Source organism: Octopus bimaculoides, chromosome 4, assembly GCF_046866305.1.
Source record: "Octopus bimaculoides isolate indiv1 chromosome 4, ASM4686630v1, whole genome shotgun sequence".
Lineage (NCBI taxonomy): Eukaryota > Metazoa > Mollusca > Cephalopoda > Octopoda > Octopodidae > Octopus > Octopus bimaculoides.
In genome coordinates, this window is record NC_142931.1 from 93,963,526 (window position 1) to 93,986,578 (window position 23,053).

General features: G+C 37.8%; 1 protein-coding gene and 1 long non-coding RNA gene across 6 annotated transcripts in view; one reads left to right on the top strand and one right to left on the bottom strand.

Annotated features, from left to right (window-relative positions):
- Positions 1-23,053, top strand: part of LOC106877781 (uncharacterized) — a 248,611-nt gene that overhangs the window by 81,921 nt on the left and 143,637 nt on the right. For 4 of the 5 annotated variants that reach the window (XM_052967253.2, XM_052967252.2, XM_052967255.2 and 1 more), the window contains one exon: positions 10,896-10,942. The exons of the other annotated variant lie outside the window; for it this stretch is intronic. In XM_052967253.2, the coding sequence (XP_052823213.1) occupies positions 10,896-10,942 (47 nt within the window). The remainder of the gene's footprint in view (positions 1-10,895; positions 10,943-23,053) is intronic. 5 annotated transcript variants of the gene reach the window in all.
- Positions 3,003-23,053, bottom strand: part of LOC128247608 (uncharacterized) — a 34,853-nt gene continuing 14,802 nt past the window's right edge. Inside the window, exon 2 of the long non-coding RNA XR_008263979.2 lies at positions 3,003-3,610. This is a non-coding gene — a long non-coding RNA (uncharacterized LOC128247608). The remainder of the gene's footprint in view (positions 3,611-23,053) is intronic.

Sequence of the window (23,053 nt, forward strand, 5' to 3'; positions counted from 1 at the left end):
GTATGGAGGACTGTTTTTTGTTGTCATATTGTCTCAAATGTACATTTAGTCTCTCCACAATGCTTCTAGATGTTTCACCTAAGTATATCGTGTTCTTGTCTTTACAAGCACCATCTATGCACCTTATGCTGTAGACTACATTTCTAGTTCTACAGTTAATACCAGGGTTAATCTTACATACCATGCAGTTATCATTGGTGTATGCGGTATTCTCAAAGGGGTACGTCCTATATAGTTGTGATCTGATGGAGCACTCTGGCTTTTCAACGATCTTAATGTTGAGTTTAGCCACCTTCAGAGCTTTCCTAATTCTACGGACTAGTTCTCCATGGGCTATGGCCTCTACAAACATCACTCCTTGATATTTGTCGGTCTTGTACCACGTTTTCACCCTGTTTGCTTTGTCACAAACTCTTTGTATATATATATACATATATATATTTGTTCTTTGATTCTTTTATGCTTCAGCCCAAAGGTTGTGGCTATGCTGCAGCACTGTTAGTGTTATCATCTTTAAAGTGGCCATGTTTATGTGACTGGCTTTTGGTGAAGGAGAAAGTTCGACACAGCTGGCCTCTTTTGAGTTTCTTGCCATGATATAGGTTCATCTGAGAAATCAAGTTGTTTCCTGAAAACACCTATCCCTACTCCTCCATGAAGGCATAAATAATGTAGACCCTTGACTCTCAAGCTACTGAAGTACATGATCGACACTCTAGACAGAATAGCTGGGACCATTGGAATAGTGCAATGAGATCCAGTTCAGGGGTTAGTATAGCTCTTGATGCCAAAGTTTGGTGCCATCCTCTCCAGGATCTTCTGTACATAAATCACTGCATACCCCTTCTGTCTTTGCTCCAGGGAGAGGAGCCATAACTCTTTCAGTCTCTCACAGCAGCTCATCTGTTCCACAGATGCAATCTTCCTAGGGTAGCACTACTGAACAGCCTCACGTTTTGTTATTAATTTGACACTGTGGGGTGACTACAGTTGAGAGCAATAGTCCAATTGCTGAGTACAAATGTCCACCATAGAACCAGCATAGTTTCCTGGTGCCTTGTTCTGAAGGTTCTCAGAATCCATCTGGCCATTCACCTGTTTGTTGCAACCATCTTGGTGATATGTATGTGAAACAAAGCGTCGTTGCTCAGATCAATTCCCAGATCATGCACTGTACTTGATTCTGGGATTGTTGCTCCTTTTTTTCCAAAGTATTGTTGGTGTGGCATGGGTGCACTGGCTATCTGATAGCGGAATTTACTTGCATTAAATTGTATATTGTTTTCTTCAGCCCATATATATGTATATATATATATATATATATATATATATATATATATATATATATATATATATGGTATCTAGGTCTTTCAGTAGAAGATTAGCATTTGAAGGTTCCTTGACTGCTTGTACTACTTTTGTGTTGTTAGCACAGCGAGTAAATGTGGCTGTCTGCGTAACTGATAGTATGTCCGAGAGAGCCACCATAAACAGCAGTGGCCTCAAAATAGTTCCCTGAAGTACTTCACTCTCTATTCCTGTCTCCTTGGAGAGGTCCCCACTAGCTGTCACCACCTGGCTCTGTCTTTTAGAAGTCATGTAAACACTTCCAGTTTTCCTCCTATGCTGAGTCTCCATAGCTTGTGACATATCCCAAGAACGATCTTATCAAAGGCCTTTGCAAAATCAAGATAAATCACATCCATTCTTTTGTGATTCATTAGTTGTTTCAACACCCAGTCATAATGCTACAAAAGCTAAGTAAGGTAGCTTCTTCCTGAGCGGAGACCATGCTGAGTGTCAGGGAGCAAGTCATTATCTTTGAGGAACGCGATCAGTTTCCTCCTGACAGTGGATTCCACAACTTTGCTGACATGAGAGATTAAAGAGACAGGTCTATAATTTTTAGCATCTACTTTGCCAACTACCTTATGAATAGAACATAGAATATGCCTTCCTTTAACTTTCTGGGAAGTCTCCCAGTTGTGAGAAAGCTCTGGAAGAGATTCCATAGCGGTCCTTCTAGAGCCTCTTTGCATTTCTTTAGGAGTATTGCTGGGAATCCATCAGGGCCTATGGCTGAGTTTGAGCTCATTTCATCAGTGGCTGATATTATATCAGTTTCCTCTATCAATAATTGCCATCTCTTTGTGTAGAGCTGTGGTGCCAAAGAACGCATCAGTCATAGTTACTTGCAAGTGCCCCATTGGAATTGTGAAAACATTCTTGTATTGAACATGCAGTATTTCACTGATCTTCTGGGGGTCTGCCATTGGTGAACCATTTTCTTTGAACAGTGGCCTTATCTTGTACTATACTGAAGCAGACTATTTTGCAAATCCATAGAAGGCCTTTGGGCTTGTCTTTATACTTTTGACATCCCTGGTTTCTTTTTCTGCCCTCTCCTTTCCATGGGAGTGTTTAAGCCCGTTTTCGATCTCAAGTAATGTTTGTTTGAGATAGGATCCTTTGCTATCCCTTAGTGGCCCATTTAGATGGTTTGAGATTTTTGCTTGCTGTCTCATTAGAATCTTCCTATCCATGGGAATGATATCTTTCTGTTTGTTTGACATTCTACTTGGAGAGAATGTGTATGTGTAAGTCGTCTAAGAGTCCATAAGTCAGAAAAAATTCACTTGTATATCTGTCAATAAAGTGGGTACATTGTCCGAAGTGTACAGTATTATATATCCATTACAGCCTTTGATACTAGTCGGTTTCACCCTAGGGATTCAACAGAGAATTAAGTAGCAATCTGATTATGTAACCATGCACTCATAAATGTGTGTGTGTGTGTGTAGAGGATATGAGTTTTCTTCAGGATGACTCAGACTAATAGGTATGCGTTCAGAGTGCTCAAATAGGTGTGCCACCAAAATTCCAGTTAGAACAGCGTTTGAAGTTGTGGTTGTGTGATAGTATTCTTCAAACACTGTTGTAGGTGGCATCCCTTTGAGTCAGTACCCAGAGGTTAAAGTAGTGAGGATAGACAAACAATTAGGTAATGCAGGACAAGGAAATTTAATTTCATTTAATTCAATCTAAAATTTAGCTACATAACGAATGGTAAAAATAGTACAAAATGGTAAAGATGGTCTCTGACAGCTGTTTCTGGGATATCCTAGCTATTGGAGCATCATATCGAGCAAAGACTCTATAAGTTGGGTATTCCATCATCAAAGAAATATAAGTTAGATAGTGGAAGAATGTTCCTCATCAATGACATTTGTTGTGATTCTTTATGTCCAGGAGGGTAGGCGGGTCCAATTAAATCCAGTTGTATCAGGTCTTCTTTTGGTAAATCCCTGATCAAAAAAGAATGGTTAAATTCGAAAGTTGTGTGAATATTCACACAACTTTGGAGCTGCTAGAATTCATTCTTCCTCTGGAATGAATACCACTGAACAATATATATACTGAACAATATATATCCAATACATGCCTTTTAACCATCTATCTTTTATCTTTATTCCTCGCACAACTTTGGATCTGCTAGCATTCATTTTCATTTTCCCTTCATACGGAGAACTGCATAACAATTCTTTCCCTCTTCTCACCATGCTGTACCACTTAACCATTCCTTCTGATCATGGATTTACCTAAAGAAGACCTGATAAATAAATAAATGAATAAATATATTGTGGCACCTTTTATATACATCTAAACAGAGTCAAAGAAAAAGAAAGGGGAAGAATGCCAGGAGGAAGAAAGAAAGAGAAAATTGAGGAGTGGTATAAGTTGAAGTTTGTTAGGAAAAAGTGAGGGAGGTGGGAGATAATGTTTCTGGTCAATAGGGGAACATAGTAATTCGAGGTAAGTTGGTTGTTTATCATTTAAGAGTAAAACTATACAAATGCATATTAGCGCGTAGCACATGTATTTTTTCTGTGCCTGTAGTATCTTGTAGGTGTGCATGCACACGTAGGTGCCTGCATATGCTCATTTGCAGAAGGAAGGTGTAGGGAGACCATGAGGTTAAGAAAAATCATAAAATATTAAAAAATATACAAAACAATATAAAGTAGTTATAAATACAAAGAGCTGCGAGTGGGGGAAGAGGAATAGTTAGGGAATAACAAGTGGGGGCACAATTATTTGTACTTTGAGAATGTGTTGCATAACCAGTGTTTACGATTAAAAATTAGATGTTTTTGTTCATTCAAATAATTGGTGGATTACATAATAGAAAAGACTTCAGTGATACATAGATCGCATTTGTTGTTTATAACTGTTATACAGTTTGGAATGGGTAACTATGGACAATTTTAAATTATATGGAATTGAGTTTTGTTCTAGGTTATGAATTAACCAAGATGAAGAAGTGCTGTTGGTTCTTGGGATTTGAAGCTTGAATAATGGTTACCCACTCTGACTTTGAAGGTGGTGCTGCATGAGCTGATGTATACATAATTGGAATCCTCAGCTGATACCGTGCATTTGTATACAATATTTTTTGCAAGGTATCTATTATCTAAGGGACAGGAGGAGGAGCATCTACAACTGCATAAGATTCTGAGTACTAAAGATAAATTTATGAGGTTATGGTTATCTAGGGTCAACCTGGTGCTATATTCATTATCCGCTGCAGCTTTAGGATTGGTATATTTTTGGGTGGTGAGGGAGTCATCTGGGGGATGTAGTTTATAATAGTTCTCGCGTCTAATGATATTACTTCATTCCTTATTTCAGTGATGGGTATAAAGGGGCCGTAAGGTAGGTTGAGGATATTGGGATGATTAATAAAAGAATAGGCAGTGTGAGGGTCAGTATTGGTAAGGAGGTCTAAGGATGTTCTAAGGTTACTGGTATGGGGCTGGAGGTTAGGGTGAGTTGTGTTATTGTGATTAAAATTAACTAATTGTTGGTTCCCAAGTTTCTTATTGTTCAAACGTTGGATTATACCAGCAATGTTAGTTGCAATGGAGTATGAAAATTTAATCGACTGGGAGTTGAAGATTTTTCTAAGAAACCTGGACTTAGGGAAATGTTTTTCAAGTAAAGCAAAGAAGAGTTTGGGTATTCTGGTCTGAAAATTAAGGGCAAAGGGGGTGGGGAACCAGATAATGTCACATGTCCTGGTCCATTTATTCCAGTTTAGGGGATTACCCGAGAATAGCTTGAGGTATGGAGGTGCGCATTCGTGTGGATTTCAATGGGCAGTCGCAGATTTGGGATCCAGGATCGCAGGGTGAGAAAAGTGCCTATTATGTTTGGTACAATGATAAAATTTGGGGGAATAGGGGGAGGATAGAATATGGAGGATACTTCATGTTTTATTTTAAGGGGCAGATATATCTGTGGGGCCAGGTTTAGTGGAGGGAGGATCGCACAATATAGAGTTGAATTTGATGAGATTCTTATATCCGTCACATCGTAGGGTGCAGTCATGACATTCAGTATATATACATACATACATACATATATATATATATATATATATATATATATATATATATATATATACATCTATAATATAAATTGAAGTTTGCCGACCATTGTATTCTTTCTTGTCTTGAAGTTCATGGCCAAACGACTGGGTGGATACATGTGAAAAATGGCACACATATGGAGACGGGTGCATAGATTGAAACGCGCTTTCTATTTTTTCCCTAGCCCCCATACTTACAGAGAAAATCGATTAAAACAACCTGCATGCGTGTATGTGAGTGTGTCACTGAAGCCATTCATACAATATATACATATTAATAAATAAATAAACTGAATAAATTTCAGTTATCTCTCTCTCTCTCTTTCTTTCTCTCTCTCTCTCTCTCTCTCTCTCATATACACATACACCATCAACATTACTCTCTCTTCGCGCACACCCCATCAAACATACACATTCACACAGACACAGACATACGCACGCACATCAATTCTCCCCTCTCATCACAACCTCAAAAGAAGTTCAGTCATAAAACTGTCCATGTCTCTTCATTTGCCAGCCACTTCATAAGATTGCCTTTCTTTTTCAAAAGCTTCGTACCTGCCATGCCAGCCAATGACACACAACTTCACTCACTCTATCTCTCTTTCTTACCCTCTTTCTCTCTCACATACACACACAAACACACATGCACGTCTATTTCATATATCTTTTAATTTCTGCTCTCTGCAACTAAAATTTTTACGGAAAAAACTGCTTACAAAAATTGTGATTAACGTATAATTTCTTTCTATGTTCATAATTAAATAAATCTTTTAATGATTAGGCAGACTAGAATAGCTCTCACAAACAGACTACATGCAAATTCTTTCTTCACAACTCCTGAAGCCATTTTCTGACAGGAGGGATGAAATCTTCATACAGCTGGAGGCTCCAATCGAAATGGGACACAAAATGATCAGGTTGAGAAACGCTGTTATAGATTATGTCTAACCAAAAGCAATCACAGCCACATCATCCAAACAGACCGGGTGAAACCGGGTTTATTTGCTCATATATATATTTGTATATAGTATGTATATATATGTATGTGTGTATGTATATATATATATGTATATATATATATATATATATATATATATATATATATATATATATATATATATATATATACGTGTATATATATATATATATCATCATCATCATCATCATCATCGTTTAACGTCCGCTTTCCATGCTAGCATGGGTTGGACGATTTGACTGAGGACTGGTGAAACCGGATGGCAACACCAGGCTCCAATCTAATTTGGCAGAGTTTCTACAGCTGGATGCCCTTCCTAACATAGTGAATCCAAAGAAGAACAAACAAAAAAAACAATAACGCGAAGATGTGGTACAAGTACTGTATTATCATACACTCAAGAAAGGAAGGAAAGAGAATTTAACGTTTCGAGCAAAGTTCTTCTTCAGAAACATAGGAAAGTCCAAAGGAAGGGAAGACGGAGGAAGAAAATCGCCAACGATACACACGTGGTTACATTTTGAAATGTATATATGCAAATGCATGGAAAATGAACCTCCACCAACTATTCTGCCTATATGTCTGTGCACACCTTTGAATGCAGTGTATGCCAGAAGGTTTGCAAATCCAACGGAGGCCTCAAAATACATTTTAAGATCCACAAAGAGCAGAACTTATCTGCAGGTTTTGGTGGTCCAAATCAGAGGTGCAATCTATGAGGGCATCTTTTCAGAACATTTGGTTTAAAAACCCATCAGACACCATGATGGTGCTAAGGTGTAGGTACAGGAGGTGGTCAAACTCTGTATAGGGAGTAGACAACCACCATGTATATATATATATATATATATATATATATATATATATATATATATAAAGATAATAAGAGTGAAAAAACTACAGAAGGCTTGTGTTACATGGTTAAAGTATATATTTAAATTATGTCAGAAAAATGTTAGAAAAATGTTATAAAATCTTTTTGGTATATAAACATTGTATTTTGAGAAATAACCGGTTTCGTGTTGTCTTTTCAAATTTCTCTACTTCATTGTGTCGTGTTCGTTCCAGTCTGAGAAAGAAGAGTTCTAGATAGGGGGAGGTAATTAGGGATTTCTTCCGGTATAGGGGAGATAATCGAAATCTAGGAGGTGGTAGAATTTGATTAATTTACCATGGTTTTGTTCTATATTTTTTCCCCCTTTTTTTCTCAGTGGGGTGATGAATCTCCTTATTTAAATGTGTTAGCAATGGTTAAGTTTGGGTTTGTACTTTTGAATGAAAAAAGTTTCCTTATTTAATCTAATCTGTGTTGGTGTTTTAATGGCACATTGATAAAAAGGAAAGATTATAAATTGTGGTAGCATTTGTTTTGCGCATTTCTCAATATGATCACTAAAAGGTATCATTCGGTATTCTGGGTGTGCAATCTGCTGGCGGTGCAGAGTGCATCTACGTCTGAGCGATAATCCTGTGGACCCTATGTAGTTCTTGTGGCAGCCCGAACATCTTATTACATAAATAAGATTTTCTGAGGCACAAGTAAAGTTAGATTTAACTTTGAATTTGTGTCCCTCTTTGAAGAGGAATTCTGAACCTTCTAGAATGTTTGGGCATGTTGCACAATTTGGTCGACCACATTTGTTTACTTTCGCATCTGTTGTTTCGGAAAGTAATTTTGCCTTTGTGAGGATCTTTTTCAGTGATTTTGGTTGTTTGTGGCTTTTGATGATTTTGTGTGTGTGTAAAATTTCCTTTAATTTGTGGTCCTTATGTAGCATTGGTATGCGAAAGTAAACAAATGTGGTCGACCAAATTGTGCAACATGCCCAAACATTCTAGAAGGTTCAGAATTCCTCTTCAAAGAGGGACACAAATTCAAAGTTAAATCTAACTTTACTTGTGCCTCAGAAAATCTTATTTATGTAATAAGATGTTCGGGCTGCCACGAGAACTACATAGGGTCCACAGGATTATCGCTCAGACGTAGATGCACTCTGCACCGCCAGCAGATTGCACACCCAGAATACCGAATGATACCTTTTAGTGATCATATTGAGAAATGCGCAAAACAAATGCTACCACAATTTATAATCTTTCCTTTTTATCAATGTGCCATTAAAACACCAACACAGATTATATTAAATAAGGAAACCTTTTTCATTCAAAAATACAAACCCAAACTTAACCATTGCTAACACATTTAAATAAGGAAATTCATCACCCCACTGAGAAAAAAAGGGGGAAAAAAATATAGAACAAAACCATGGTAAATTAATCAAATTCTACCACCTCCTAGATTTCGATTATCTCCCCTATACCGGAAGAAATCCCTAATTAGCCCCCCCCCCCCTATCTAGAACTCTTCTTTCTCAGACTGGAACAAACACGACACAATGAAATAGAGAAATTTGAAAAGACAACACGAAACCGGTTATTTCTCAAAATACAATGTTTATATACCAAAAAGATTTTATAACATTTTTCTAACATTTTTCCAACATTTTTCTGACATAATTTAAATATATACTTTAACCATGTAACAAGCCTTCTGTAGTTTTTTCACTCTTATTATCTTTTATACATCCAACCACGTGCTTTCACATACCAACTTTCTCACCTATATATATATATATATATATATATATATATATATAGGGAGAGAACTGAATGTAGAACTTTCAGCATTTAATTATTCTCAGAGAATGAAAAAATGAAGACTGAGATCAGAGTACCCTTCAGCTTTCTGCCCAGGAAAAGAAATTATAACTATTTCAATTCAACAGAAATCAGAACTTATCCATAATGGTAAGCCTAGTTTACTAAACATGTGTTTATTCGTTCATTCATGTGTTTATTAAACATGTGTTCAGGACCTGAGAATCCACTTGAGTAATGATGCAACATCCCATGTGCATATTAGCTAGATGACCATACTGTGCAAGCAAGTGGCTGGTTAGATTCTGAGATCATGCAGAACCAGGGAAAAGAATACATTGCTACTCCTATAGGGAACATTTTATTCTCAGTCACCTAGATTACTGCTCCCAAGTGTGTTCGTCACAAAGTGTCAAACTAATAGTGGAACTTGAGGTAATCCAATACCACTACACAAAGAAGATTGATTTTGTGCAACAGACAAGCTACTTGGAAGGCTAAAAGAACTGAAGCTCAACTCCCTAGAGAGAAGATATCTATGTAACATCCTGGAAGGTCTAGTTCCCAACTTTTGGATTGAAAGCTATACCAATCACCAAATTGGATGCCACTGCATAGTACCAAAAATCCAATCCTCTCTATCTAGAGTAAGGATCCAGTGCTGTAATAGGTTAGATTTTTAAGCCCCACAACTTTTTGACATTGCCAACCAACCTCAGAGATATGTAAGGTGTAGATGTGAATACTTTCAAGGAAAATTTGAATGTGCTTTAATCTGAAGTACCAGATAAACTCACATTATAGCAAGAAACACAAAGAGGAGCAGCTCTGTCCAACTCACTAATTCACCAGAAACAATTCCAGAGAGAAGTGAGGAAGTGAATGTAAAATAAAAACCAATCACACTAAAAGAAGTGCCCCAGAATGGCCACAGCCTCTGGCTGAAACCAGTAAAGGCAAAAGCAAGCTGTTATTCTTTTCACACACAAAAAAGATTGTCCTGATATATTTCATAGCTCATTGGCTAGTCAACAGATACGTGGTTTCCTCTTATATGAATCCCCATATATAATCCCTAATTCAATTTCAGTGTTTCATCAACCAGGTATTTGATGATTATTAATGGTACTATGGAAATGAATTGATTTCAGCAAGGAATTAAAAATGGGACTTTGTTCCCCGGGATCTTGTCTGTTCAAGTATGATGTACACTTTTTATGTATGAATTAAGTAGTTGGCCTAAAATTTCACTATTAAAAGTAATAGTGTCAAATTGCTCAACAGTAAATCAGTTTTGTTGACCTACATTGTTTTCTTAGACATGAAGTCAAATTTTATTCGAGAGGAGTGTAATTTTCTGAATACTTTTAAGTATGTTGCTAAAACTTATTTTATTGATACTGGGAGTACGAAAGATGAAGTTTATTGCAAGGATATTTGAAGATAAAGGGATAAAATTAAATACTTGAAATCATCTAAGCAGGTAATGTGTTGACTTTGTCTACTAATTTATCTAATATTTGTTATGCTGTAATATACATTAATGTAATTTGTGTTAGGTAGCATTTTTGTGTTAACAACTGCAGAACAACATCTGGGTGAATTTTTCAAATGTTAACTATTTTTTTCTGTCAGTTACCTCTTACAACTCTTTATATTTCATTGATAATACTAATAGGAATGAAAATGAAATTTTAAATGACTGTGTGGATAGTGAGTAGGTTGTCTATTATAAATAAGCATCCCTATTATGCTTTGTAACTAAAATGTCCAAATGTCAATGAGTCAGAAATATATTTCATAATTATTTATTTGGTTCTTTATGTTTTCTAGGTTTATATTGAGGTTTCTCTATGCCAACTGTTTTACATTCATTGCCTGTAAGTAAAGTTTTACTTTTTATTTTCTCTGAAATTGAGCATAGTAGATATCGAATTATGGAACTTGCAAACAGTCGTGCTATATGCCTTACCCATAGACATTTGTTTGTTCATTCATTAAACTTTAATTTTTCCATGATAGCGTGAGTTTGTGCTCATTTGAAACACAATTATGCAGTTAGATTCTGGTTTCTCAAAGAATTTTGTTATTCCACAGGTTTTCAAGAGGACAAAATGACCACTCATAATGTCGACCATTTCACACAAGCAAAGCTGTGGAATATCAATATTCATGCTTATTTGCACTCATACAGGGGTTAGAAACACCTAGCATCATAATTTTGAAAATATCTATAAAATTGTCAAAAGCTTGTTTATTTTTATGTTTTTGATTTATTATTAGTGTTGTTAAATATGTTTTGCTAAAATTGCTGTTTCCTTTCAGATATCAGAAAAAGGTAATTAAAATTCATTAAAATAACAGATCTATTGGACAGGTCAAATTGTTGGTGCTCGTATGGCAGGCATGAGCGTAACGTAAACAGCGAAAATGTTCAGTGTATCAAGAAGTACTGTCTCGAAAGTAATGACAGCCATTGAGAAAGAGGGAAAAACTTCTTCGTCGAAACAAAACTCCGAAGAAAACCAAAACTTTCAGATTGGGACTGTCAGACTCTTACGTGAATTGTTAGAAAGGATCACAAAAGTACAGCTCCCAAAATTACTACAAAGCTTAATGACCACCTTGAGAACCCAGTTTCCACAAAAACTGTTTGCCAGGAGCTGCACAAATCCGAATTTCATGAGAGGGACTGCAATCAGAAAACCACTACTTTCAAAAACAAACATTGCGATGCGTTTATAGTGGAGTAAAAACGTACAGAATTAGTCCCTAGAGCAGTGGAAGAATGTTATTTTCTCAGACAAGTCATCTTTTACCCTATTTCCGACCACCGGCTGAGTATACGTGTAGAGACAGCCAAAAAAAGCATTTGACCCAGACTGTCTTCTTCCAACTGTTAAACACGGAGGAGGATCTGTGATGATTTGGGGGGGGGCTATATTTTGGAAATCCGCCGGCCCAATGGTTTCCCTTCATGACAGAATTAATAGTCAACACTATTTAAGCATTTTATCTGATCAACTTCATCCTATGGTTGCGAAACTGTTTCCGGAGAGAAACGCAATCTTTCAGGATGATAATGCACCAATTCACACAGCTAAAGTTGTTACTGAATTGCACGAGGAACATTCTAGTAAAGTTGAACATCTTATATGGCCACCACAGTCCCCAGATCTCAATATTATTGAACAGACAGTTGCAGGAGAAATACCTAGCTAAGGATAAACCTCTGTACCTGGCTTTTGTTGACATGGAGAAAGCCTTTGACAGGGTCCCCCGATCCCTTATCTGGTGGTCAATGAGGAAACTTGGGATAGAAGAATGGTTAGTGAGAGCTGTGCGAGCCATGTACAGAGATGCTGCCAGTAAGGTGAGGGTTGGAAATGAGTACAGCAATGAATTCCGGGTAGAGGTAGGGGTACACCAAGGTTCCGTCCTCAGCCCCCTCTTATTTATCATAGTCCTCCAGGCAATCACAGAAGAGTTCAAGACAGGTTGCCCCTGGGAGCTCCTCTATGCTGATGACCTTGCCCTAATTGCGGAGTCACTATCAGAACTAGAGGAGAAGTTTCAGGTGTGGAAGCAAGGTCTAGAATTGAAGGGCCTTAGAGTCAACCTAGCTAAAACCAAAATCCTAATAAGTAGGAAGGTAGATAAAACACAAACCCCTTCAGGTAGATGGCCCTGCTCAGTATGTAGAAAAGGAGTAGGTAGTAACTCTATAAGATGTACCCGGTGCAAGCTATGGACACATAAGAGGTGCAGCAACATCAAAGGCAGGTTAACTAGCAAGTTAGTTTTTGTTTGTGGCAGATGTTCAGGTGCAATAAAGACTGTAAACAAACAGGAAACAACTTCTATCTCATTCCAGGGTGAAAAACTAGAGGTAGTCGATAGCTTCCGCTATCTGGGCGACCAAGTTAGTAGTGGGGGTGGGTGCGCTGAAAGTGTAGCTGCTAGAATAAGAATAGCCTGGGCAAAGTTTAGAGAGCTCTTACCCCTGCTGGCGACAAAGGGACTCTCACTCAGAGTAAAATGCAGACTGTATGACGCATGCGTACGAACAGCCATGCTACATGGCAGTGAAACATGGGCTGTAACTGCTGAGGACATACGTAAGCTCGCAAGGAATGAAGCCAGTATGCTCCGTTGGATGTGTAATGTCAATGTGAATACCCGTCAGAGTGTAAGTATCTTGAGAGAAAAGCTGAACATTAGAAGCATCAGTTGTGGTGTGCAAGAGAGACGATTGCGCTGGTATGGACATGTGGTGAGAATGGATGAGGATAGCTGCGTGAAAAAGTGCCACAACCTAACAGTTGAGGGAACCCGTGGAAGAGGTAGGCCCAGGAAGACCTGGGCTGAGGTGGTGAGGCAAGACCTTCGTACATTGGGCCTCACCGAGGTGATGACTACTGACCGAGACCTTTGGAAATGTGCTGTGCGTGAGAAGACCCGGCAAGCCAAGTAAGATCGTTGCCAGTGCCCCTGGACTGGTTCTTGTGCGGGTGGCACATGAGATGCACCATTTTGAGCGTGGCCGTTGCCAGTACCGCCTGACTGGCTCCCGTAGGATTTTCGAGCGAGATCATTGCCAGTGCCCCTGGACTGGCTCTTGTGCGGGTGGCACATAAAAGACACCATTTTGAGCGTGGCAGTTTTCATGCGGGTGACACGTAAAAGCACCCACTACACTCTCTGAGTGGTTGGCGTTAGGAAGGGCATCCAGCTGTAGAAACTCTGCCAAATTAGACTGGAGCCTGGTGTTGCCATCCGGTTTCACCAGTCCTCAGTCAAATCGTCCAACCCATGCTAGCATGGAAAGCGGACGTTAAACGATGATGATGATGATGATGATTTATGGTGCATTTTAGAAAAACAAGTAAGGAGTCGATATCTTCCACCATCATCACTACAACAACTGGAGACTGTTTTAGCTGAAGAATGGACAAAAATTCCTTTGGAAACAATTCAAACTTTGTACGAGTCCATACTCCGTAGAATTTAAGCTTTAATTACTGTCAAAGGCGGTCCTACAGCATATAAAAATGATTTTTTAAAAAAATTTTAAGGTCTTTCCATTATTTTGTCCAACCCCTGTACATACACAAATATATATACATATATAATGTGATTCTTACAGATGCTATCTACCTAACTGACTCTAGAAGAACCTGGAACTCCAGAAGAAAAAATATTTGTGTATATATATGTTTGTATGTATGTGTGTATATATATATATATATATATATATATATATATATATATATATATATATATACCGTAATCCTCGAGTATTGTCCGCCCTTGAGTATAATACGCAGGGGACTTTTAGGGGGCTGTACCTCTGAAATACCTAAAACTTGTGTATAATACGCACCCCTTCTCTAACTTGAGTCAAGGAGGTCTATATAACGTCCTTGGTTTGTAAACATATATACGGTAACGTCCTTTATTATTATTGTATATATAACATAGGCGCAGGAGTGGCTGTGTGGTAAGTAGCTTGCTTACCAACCACATGGTTCTGGGTTCAGTCCCACTGCGTGACAAATTGGGCAAGTGTATTCTACTATAGCCTCGGGCCGACCAAAGCCTTGAGTGAATTTGATAGACGGAAACTGAAAGAAGCCCGTTGTATATATATATATATGTTGGAAGGTTTGGAGGTGATGTACAGAAATTATATTATAGAAAAAAATTAAGGTACTCAGAAATCTGGATGTTTGTACATTTACAGATTTTTATTAATGTCACATGTTTTATAAATTAAATAAAGCGCTTTTCACCTAATCGTGTAGGATTTTCAAATTGTTTATGTATATCATCATCATCATCATCATCGTTTAACGTCCGCCTTCCATGCTAGCATGGGTTGGACGATTTGACTGAGGACTGGTGAAACCGGATGGCAACACCAGGCTCCAATCTAATTTGGCAGAGTTTCTACAGCTGGATGCCCTTCCTAACGCCAACCACTCAGAGAGTGTAGTGGGTGCTTTTATGTGTCACATGTATATGTATATGTATGTATATGCTTGTGTATCTGTGTTTGTCCCTCTGGTGTGTTTATGTCTCCGTAACTTAGCAGTTCGGCAAGAGAGACCGAAAGAATAAGTCCTGGGGTCGATTTCCTCAACCAAAGGCGGTGTTCCAGCATGGCCACAGTCAAGTGACTGAAACATATAAAAGAATAGAATAACATAATGCAAGTTATGGATGATTCTTTTATGACTTCATTGCTTTCAGGCATAGCTTAGGTATTTTCACGTCTGACATCACAAAGTGCGCCAGAATAAACATTGCTGGACAGCAAATAGAGACTCGGACATTGCTTAGAAAATATTTTTCATTATTAACCACGTATATAGTACGCATTAGGGATTTTGACCTTTAAATTTTGGGAAAGAAATACGGATTATACTCGAGGATTTACGGTACATACATGCATACATACATACATACATACATACATACATACATACATGTATGTATGTATGTATGTATGTATGTATATGAGTATTAAAATCATAATATTTTCTACTATAGGGACAGGGCTCGGAATTTTGGCAGAGAAGCTAGATGATTATAGTGACCCCAGTGCTCAACTAGTATTCATTTTATCAACCTTGAAAGGATAAAGGATAAAGTCAAAGAATTAAACTCAGAAAGTAAAGCCAGCAAAAATGCTGTTAAGGCTTAATTTAAAATTCAACCATTCAGTGTACATATCTACTGAAAGATTTATAAATGATATGTAAAGTAATACATTATCTTACAGTTGTCACTGCTGTATTCACTGAATAGATGAAACAAATATGATAGATGTTTGCTTTATTTCTACTAATTTGTCTACCTCAAAGTAGACAATAAAATGTGTGCGTCTGTTGGAGTTATAGCCACATGTTAATGCATATGAATTCATAACAAGATAACATTAAAGAAATCAGGTGCAAACACATGAAACATAGGAACAAAACTCCCTCACACCACGTATATATACGTTTATATGAATATATATATATAATACATATCTATGTACACATACATTTACATATATCAATATACACAGATATATTTGTACAATACACAAATAGGTAAACATAAGCAAATATGTAAATTAAGTGGGACAAAGTAATAAAATATACTGAAATGTATATATTTGTATGAGCAAACATGCATTCTAATATATTTTTATATCCTTGTATGTTGAGTGTATAATATAACGAAGTAAGGGAGAAGAAAGTATATACACAACGCACTACTATTACACGAGACTCAACGCTCTCAGTCACGGCTCACAGTGAACTGCTTATCAACCCAAACTGCCAATCGGTCACAGTTCTTTATTTCATAATAACGAGTCAGTCCACCTTTTAAGTCACTTGGAGGTGTGATAAGAATCCTTCCACAACATCCCCCCATTTTAGAATCAGTCTCCCCTCACTTCTCCTCTTTTGAGAATTGAATCTGCTCAGAGTTTTAATATCTCTTACGCCTAGGGTTCAATTCCAGTGTTTCCGTTCTTTTTCTTTTTTTCGTGCTAGAACTTGTAGTTTCAAATTGTTTGGGTGTTGGTACCTCAAACATGTCGTTCAATACTTCTATGGGGATTTCATTTCTCATTACTGTTTTTCCTGTAAATCCTTTTTTAAGCTGATTAATGTGTCATTTATGTTCGACATTTTTCCTTTGACCAGGAATCACATTTTCCAGTTTGCTTAATAATTACACTGTTCTCCCAGTTTTCTTTACCATATCTATAGGCCTTAAAAAACTTTGTCACCTAATTTGAAGAATTTTGAAGTATATTTGTTGTTTAGCTTTTTTTCTTTTCACTCGATATCACTTTATCAAAGACGGATCTAACAAACATCAATTCTGCGGGTGACATTCCTGACGGTGTATTCAGATTAGGTGCTACTCAGTACACTCTTAGAAATTCTTAAAGTGCAAAATTGTCAATAACTGTATTGTTTGCTATTTTTCAAAGCCCTCTTGAAAGTGTCAACAAAACGCTCCGCTTGTCCATTTAACCTAGGATGATAGGGCAGAGTGGTGACATGTTCGATGACGAACATTTTACAAGATTTTCTGAACTTATCTGACGTAAATTGAATTCCGTTATCAGAAACAATGGTATCCGAAATACCATACCTGGTGAACAATTCATGTAAAAAGCTTACTGTAACCACAGATGTCGGCCTTTTACATTGATGTACTTCCGGCTACTTTGAAGAACTGTTCACCACAACAAGGTAAAAATGAACTCTGAAGTGAACCTGCATAATCAACATGCAGTCTGGCTCATGGAACATCTGTTTTTGGCCACGGTTGCCATTTAGTGGTAGGTACTTTAGCAGCTAAGGCACACCCTCTGCATGTTTTCATTGATTCCTCAACGTCACAGTCCATTGTTAGCCAGTATACATAACTTCTCATTAACGATTTCATTCTCGAAATCCCTAGGTGAGTGATATGAAATTCTTTTAACAATCGCTTTTGTAGTGTGGCTGGCACTATGACTCTTTGTGCATACATCAACACATTGTCACACTGAGAAATAGTTTGCATTTGTGTTGTGAATATTTTTATCTCTTTTAGCCTTTAGTATTTCATTATTTTAATGAATCTATTGTTTTCCGATTTTAATTCTGTATCTTGTAAAGTAACTTGCAGTCCACGAATGACGTTACACAAAACATTTTTTACTTTCATTTTCCACTCGCAAAGTAGCAATCTCGGTATCTTCAAATGGTTCCGCATTTTTCGAAATCAGTCTTGACAGACAATCCACATGACCTAATTTCTTGAAATCATAGTTTAATATTATTGTACCTCAACGTTGCAACCTATGAGCAGTATGGGTAGAAATTCTTTTTTTCACCTAAATATCGATAATAACGGACAATGATCAGTCTGTAGACGAAAACTTCTACAGGGTAAAAATCTGTGAAATATTTTTATGGCAAAAATAATTGCTAGAGCTTCTTTTTCGATTTGACTATAATTTTTCTCTGCTGATATCAGAGAACGTGTGGCATGAACCACCACCTTCATGTCACCATTTTTTATATTTATGTAGCATTACTGCACCTATACCGTACTCAGAAGTAACACTCTCTGTTGCAGGATCGAAGTGTGCTAACGATAAATCAGATATTAATATTTTTTAATTTCGTCAAATAACTTTTGACAATTTTCTGATCAATTCCATTTCATATCTTTTCTCAGCAGATTATTCAGTTCAACCCTCACCTAATGCATATTTGGAATATAATTTTGGTAATAATTTGCCAATCCTAAAAATGCTTGTAAGGTCACTATATTTGTTGGAAGGAGCATATTTTTAATTGCGTCAGTCCTTCATAGGTCTGGTCGACGTCCATTTCTGTCAATGATTTGTTCTAAAAATCTTATTTTCGGTATGAAAAATTCACACTTTTCTTCACTCAAAGTAAAGCCGCAATCCCTAATTTTTTCGAATACATTTTCTATGTGCTCTATGTGTTAATCCCTGGATTCGCTTTTAATGAGTATATCATCCAGAATATGAAACTGCGAATTCACAGTCCGCTAACATTGCATCCATGATCTGTTCAAAAATCATGGGCGCGACTTTTAAGTCAAATGGTAACCTTTTGTATTTATACAGTCCTTTATGTGTGTTAATTGTTAGGTATTTAGAGCATTCATCGTCTACTCTAATTTGTAGGTATACGTCAGAGATCCAATTTAGAAAATATCTTGCCATCATTTAATTTCGCAAAAATATCCTCTAGAGCAGGTAACAGATTGTGGCACATTTTAAGACATTCATTCAAACCAGTGGGAAAATAAGCAGACATTCTGATTTTATTATTCTTTTTCTTAACGTACACAGTTGGTGATACCCATTCAGAGCATTTCACTTTTTGGACAACTTCAATTTTTCTAGTCTCTCTAAGTTTATCTGTTCTAACACTACAAATGGTACAGCTCATTTTTGTTTAAATGTTGGTATGATGTTTTCTTTTATTTGAAACCTCGCCTTCGTTTTGGTGCACAGACCTACTTTATCAGACAAAACTTCAGGAAAAATACATCTTAATTTTTTTCAATTCATCTGACGACTTATTTGTACTAGACAAAAAACCATTCACATTTTTACAGAAAAGATTTATGGGGAGGTCCCATACGTTAAATAATTCCATCTAGTTAGTTCTTAATAAGTTTGAGGTATTATCCAACTTTAGCTTTCAAGGTTTTTTCACAAAATGTAATGTTACTTATCCATTCACCCTTAAAATATAATTTTTTTCCTGAAACACCATAGGTAATTTTCGAAGTTTCATTTAACTTAGGTCTCCCAATTTTTTCCATGTATCTGTGTTTATTATTGACATATCGCTGCTTGTATCCAATTGTAACTTTACGTTTGTGTTATTTTTACATACACAAATATCCTTTGAGGCTCGTTTGTATTTTTTGTCACTGATAATCCATTTACGTGATTTTTTTTTTAACGGTTTTTTAGGTTTTGTCCTGCAATGTGACTTTATGGCCTATTTTACCACACTTGAAGCATTTTATATTTTTATTCGTTACCAGTCAACGCTCATGAATATGAGAGTAATCTTTTTCTTCAGTTTTATTTGTGTCATGCTGTAGATTTATAATCCTCTGGCATTCTTCTGCTATTGCCTGTAGAGTTAGATTTTGGTTGTGTTCTAATTTTGTTAATATTCGGAAATGTATATCTGCATCTTTGTTTGCAGTAAGCCCTTCAACAAAAATTAAACACTTGTCTGGGGTTAATTCATTCAATTTGAATTTCTCACATTCTCTGTTAACCACACCGGCATAGATGAAGAAATCTTCATCTTTTTTGACCAAATTTAAACATTGCCAACGAGTATTGCACAGGGAACTTCTTTCAGTGAAAATTATCGGAAGAACAAACCTCACCTGGCTTCTTCAGCAGGTTATAATTTCTATATTTTTCGTGTTCAGCAGAGGTTACCTTTCTTAAAAGTAGTTTATTTTTTTCTCATCGGACCAACTTATACACTTTCTTAGAAGATTTCTTTGTATCTCCAAAAATATGTAGGGAAAGTAATCCTTACTTCTGGATTATAGCTAATTTCTTCAATTGAATTTGCTACGCTGTCTGGCGAGTATAAACGTGAAGTAGTTTCAGACTTCTTCAACTGGAGTGGCTGTGTGGTAAGTAGCTTGCTTATCAACCACATAGTTCCAAGTTCAGTCCCACTGTGTGGCACCTTGGGCAAGTGTCTCCTACTATAGCCTCAGGCCGACCAAACCTTTGTGAGTGGATTTGGTAGACAGAAACTGAAAAGATGCCTGTCGTATATATATATATATATATATATATATATATATATATACATATACATATGTATGTATATATATCTTTGTATGTCTGTGTTTGTCCCCAAAACACCGCTTGACAACCGATGCTGGTGTATTTACGTCCCCGTCACTTAGCAGTTCGGCAAGAGAGTCCGATAGAATAAATATTAGGCTTACAAAGAATAAGTCCTGGGGTTGATTTGCTCGACTAAATGCGGTGCTCCAGCATGGCCACAGTCAAATGACTGAAACAAATAAAAGAATAAAAGAAAAATTAATTCCAGCAACTATTGGTTTTGTTGTAGTTGCTGCTGCTGCTGCTGTTGCTGTTACAACTGCTCCACAGAGGCCAATAAGTTCTCTATGTTAAATGATTTTTTTTCCTTTGGTTTCATACCAAAAAAAAAGAGAAAATTTTAAACGCCCAACACAAGGTTTGAACATGTCACCACTTTTATATCCTTTTATATTGAAGTGGGGGAGTATATATACACTATGCACTACTATCATATGAGACTCAACACTCTCAACCACGACTCACAGTGAACTGCTTACCAACCTGAACAGCCAATCGCTCATAGTTCTTTATTATATAATAATGAGTCAGTCCACCTTTTAGTCACTTGAGGGGTGGTCAATATTCTTCTACAACATATACATTTATATATATATATATATCATGATACCTTCATTTATATACACACATGTGCAAATATCTACACATACCAATATGCTAGCAGACTCAATGTACATGCTCTAATGTCATGTACAAAAGAAAGATATGTACTGCCACAAATACATCATCATCATCATCATCATCATCGTTTAACGTCCGCTTTCCATGCTAGCATGGGTTGGACGATTTGACTGAGGACTGGTGAAACCGGATGGCAACACCAGGCTCCAGTCTAATTTGGCAGAGTTTCTACAGCTGGATGCCCTTCCTAACGCCAACCACTCAGAGAGTGTAGTGGGTGCTTTTACGTGTCACCCGCACAAAAACGGCCACGCTCGAAATGGTGTCTTTTATGTGCCACCCGCACAAGCCAGTCCAGGGGCACTGGCAACGATCTCGCTCGAAAATCCTACGGGAGCCAGTCAGGCGGTACTGGCAACGGCCACGCTCAAAATGGTGCATCTCATGTGCCACCCGCACAAGAGCCAGTCCAGGGGCACTGGCAACGATCTTACTTGGCTTGCCGGGTCTTCTCACGCACAGCACATTTCCAAAGGTCTCGGTCAGTAGTCATCGCCTCGGTCAGGCCCAATGTACGAAGGTCTTGCCTCACCACCTCAGCCCAGGTCTTCCTGGGCCTACCTCTTCCACGGGTTCCCTCAACTGTTAGGGTGTGCCACTTTTTCACGCAGCTATCCTCATCCATTCTCACCACATGTCCATACCAGCGCAATCGTCTCTCTTGCACACCACAACTGATGCTTCTAATGTTCAGCTTTTCTCTCAAGATACTTACACTCTGACGGGTATTCACATTGACATTACACATCCAACGGAGCATACTGGCTTCATTCCTTGCGAGCTTACGTATGTCCTCAGCAGTTACAGCCCATGTTTCACTGCCATGTAGCATGGCTGTTCGTATGCATGCGTCATACAGTCTGCCTTTTACTCTGAGTGAGAGTCCCTTTGTCGCCAGCAGGGGTAAGAGCTCTCTAAACTTTGCCCAGGCTATTCTTATTCTAGCAGCTACACTTTCAGCGCACCCACCCCCACTACTAACTTGGTCGCCCAGATAGCGGAAGCTATCGACTACCTCTAGTTTTTCACCCTGGAATGAGATAGAAGTTGTTTCCTGTTTGTTTACAGTCTTTATTGCACCTGAACATCTGCCACAAACAAAAACTAACTTGCTAGTTAACCTGCCTTTGATGTTGCTGCACCTCTTATGTGTCCATAGCTTGCACCGGGTACATCTTATAGAGTTACTACCTACTCCTTTTCTACATACTGAGCAGGGCCATCTACCTGAAGGGGTTTGTGTTTTATCTACCTTCCTACTTATTAGGATTTTGGTTTTAGCTAGGTTGACTCTAAGGCCCTTCAATTCTAGACCTTGCTTCCACACCTGAAACTTCTCCTCTAGTTCTGATAGTGACTCCGCAATTAGGGCAAGGTCATCAGCATAGAGGAGCTCCCAGGGGCAACCTGTCTTGAACTCCTCTGTGATTGCCTGGAGGACTATGATAAATAAGAGGGGGCTGAGGACGGAACCTTGGTGGACCCCTACCTCTACCCGGAATTCATTGCTGTACTCATTTCCAACCCTCACCTTACTGGCAGCATCTCTGTACATGGCTCGCACAGCTCTCACTAACCATTCTTCTATCCCAAGTTTCCTCATTGACCACCAGATAAGGGATCGGGGGACCCTGTCAAAGGCTTTCTCCATATCAACAAAAGCCAGGTACAGAGGTTTATCCTTAGCTAGGTATTTCTCCTGCAACTGTCTCACTAGAAATAAGGCATCAGTAGTGCTTTTACCTGGCACGAACCCAAACTGCATCTCATCTAAATTGATTCGCTCCCTAATTAGTTGGGCTATGACCCTCTCTGTAACTTTCATAACCTAAGCAAATATACACATATTGCACATGCACACACACATATACACATACCA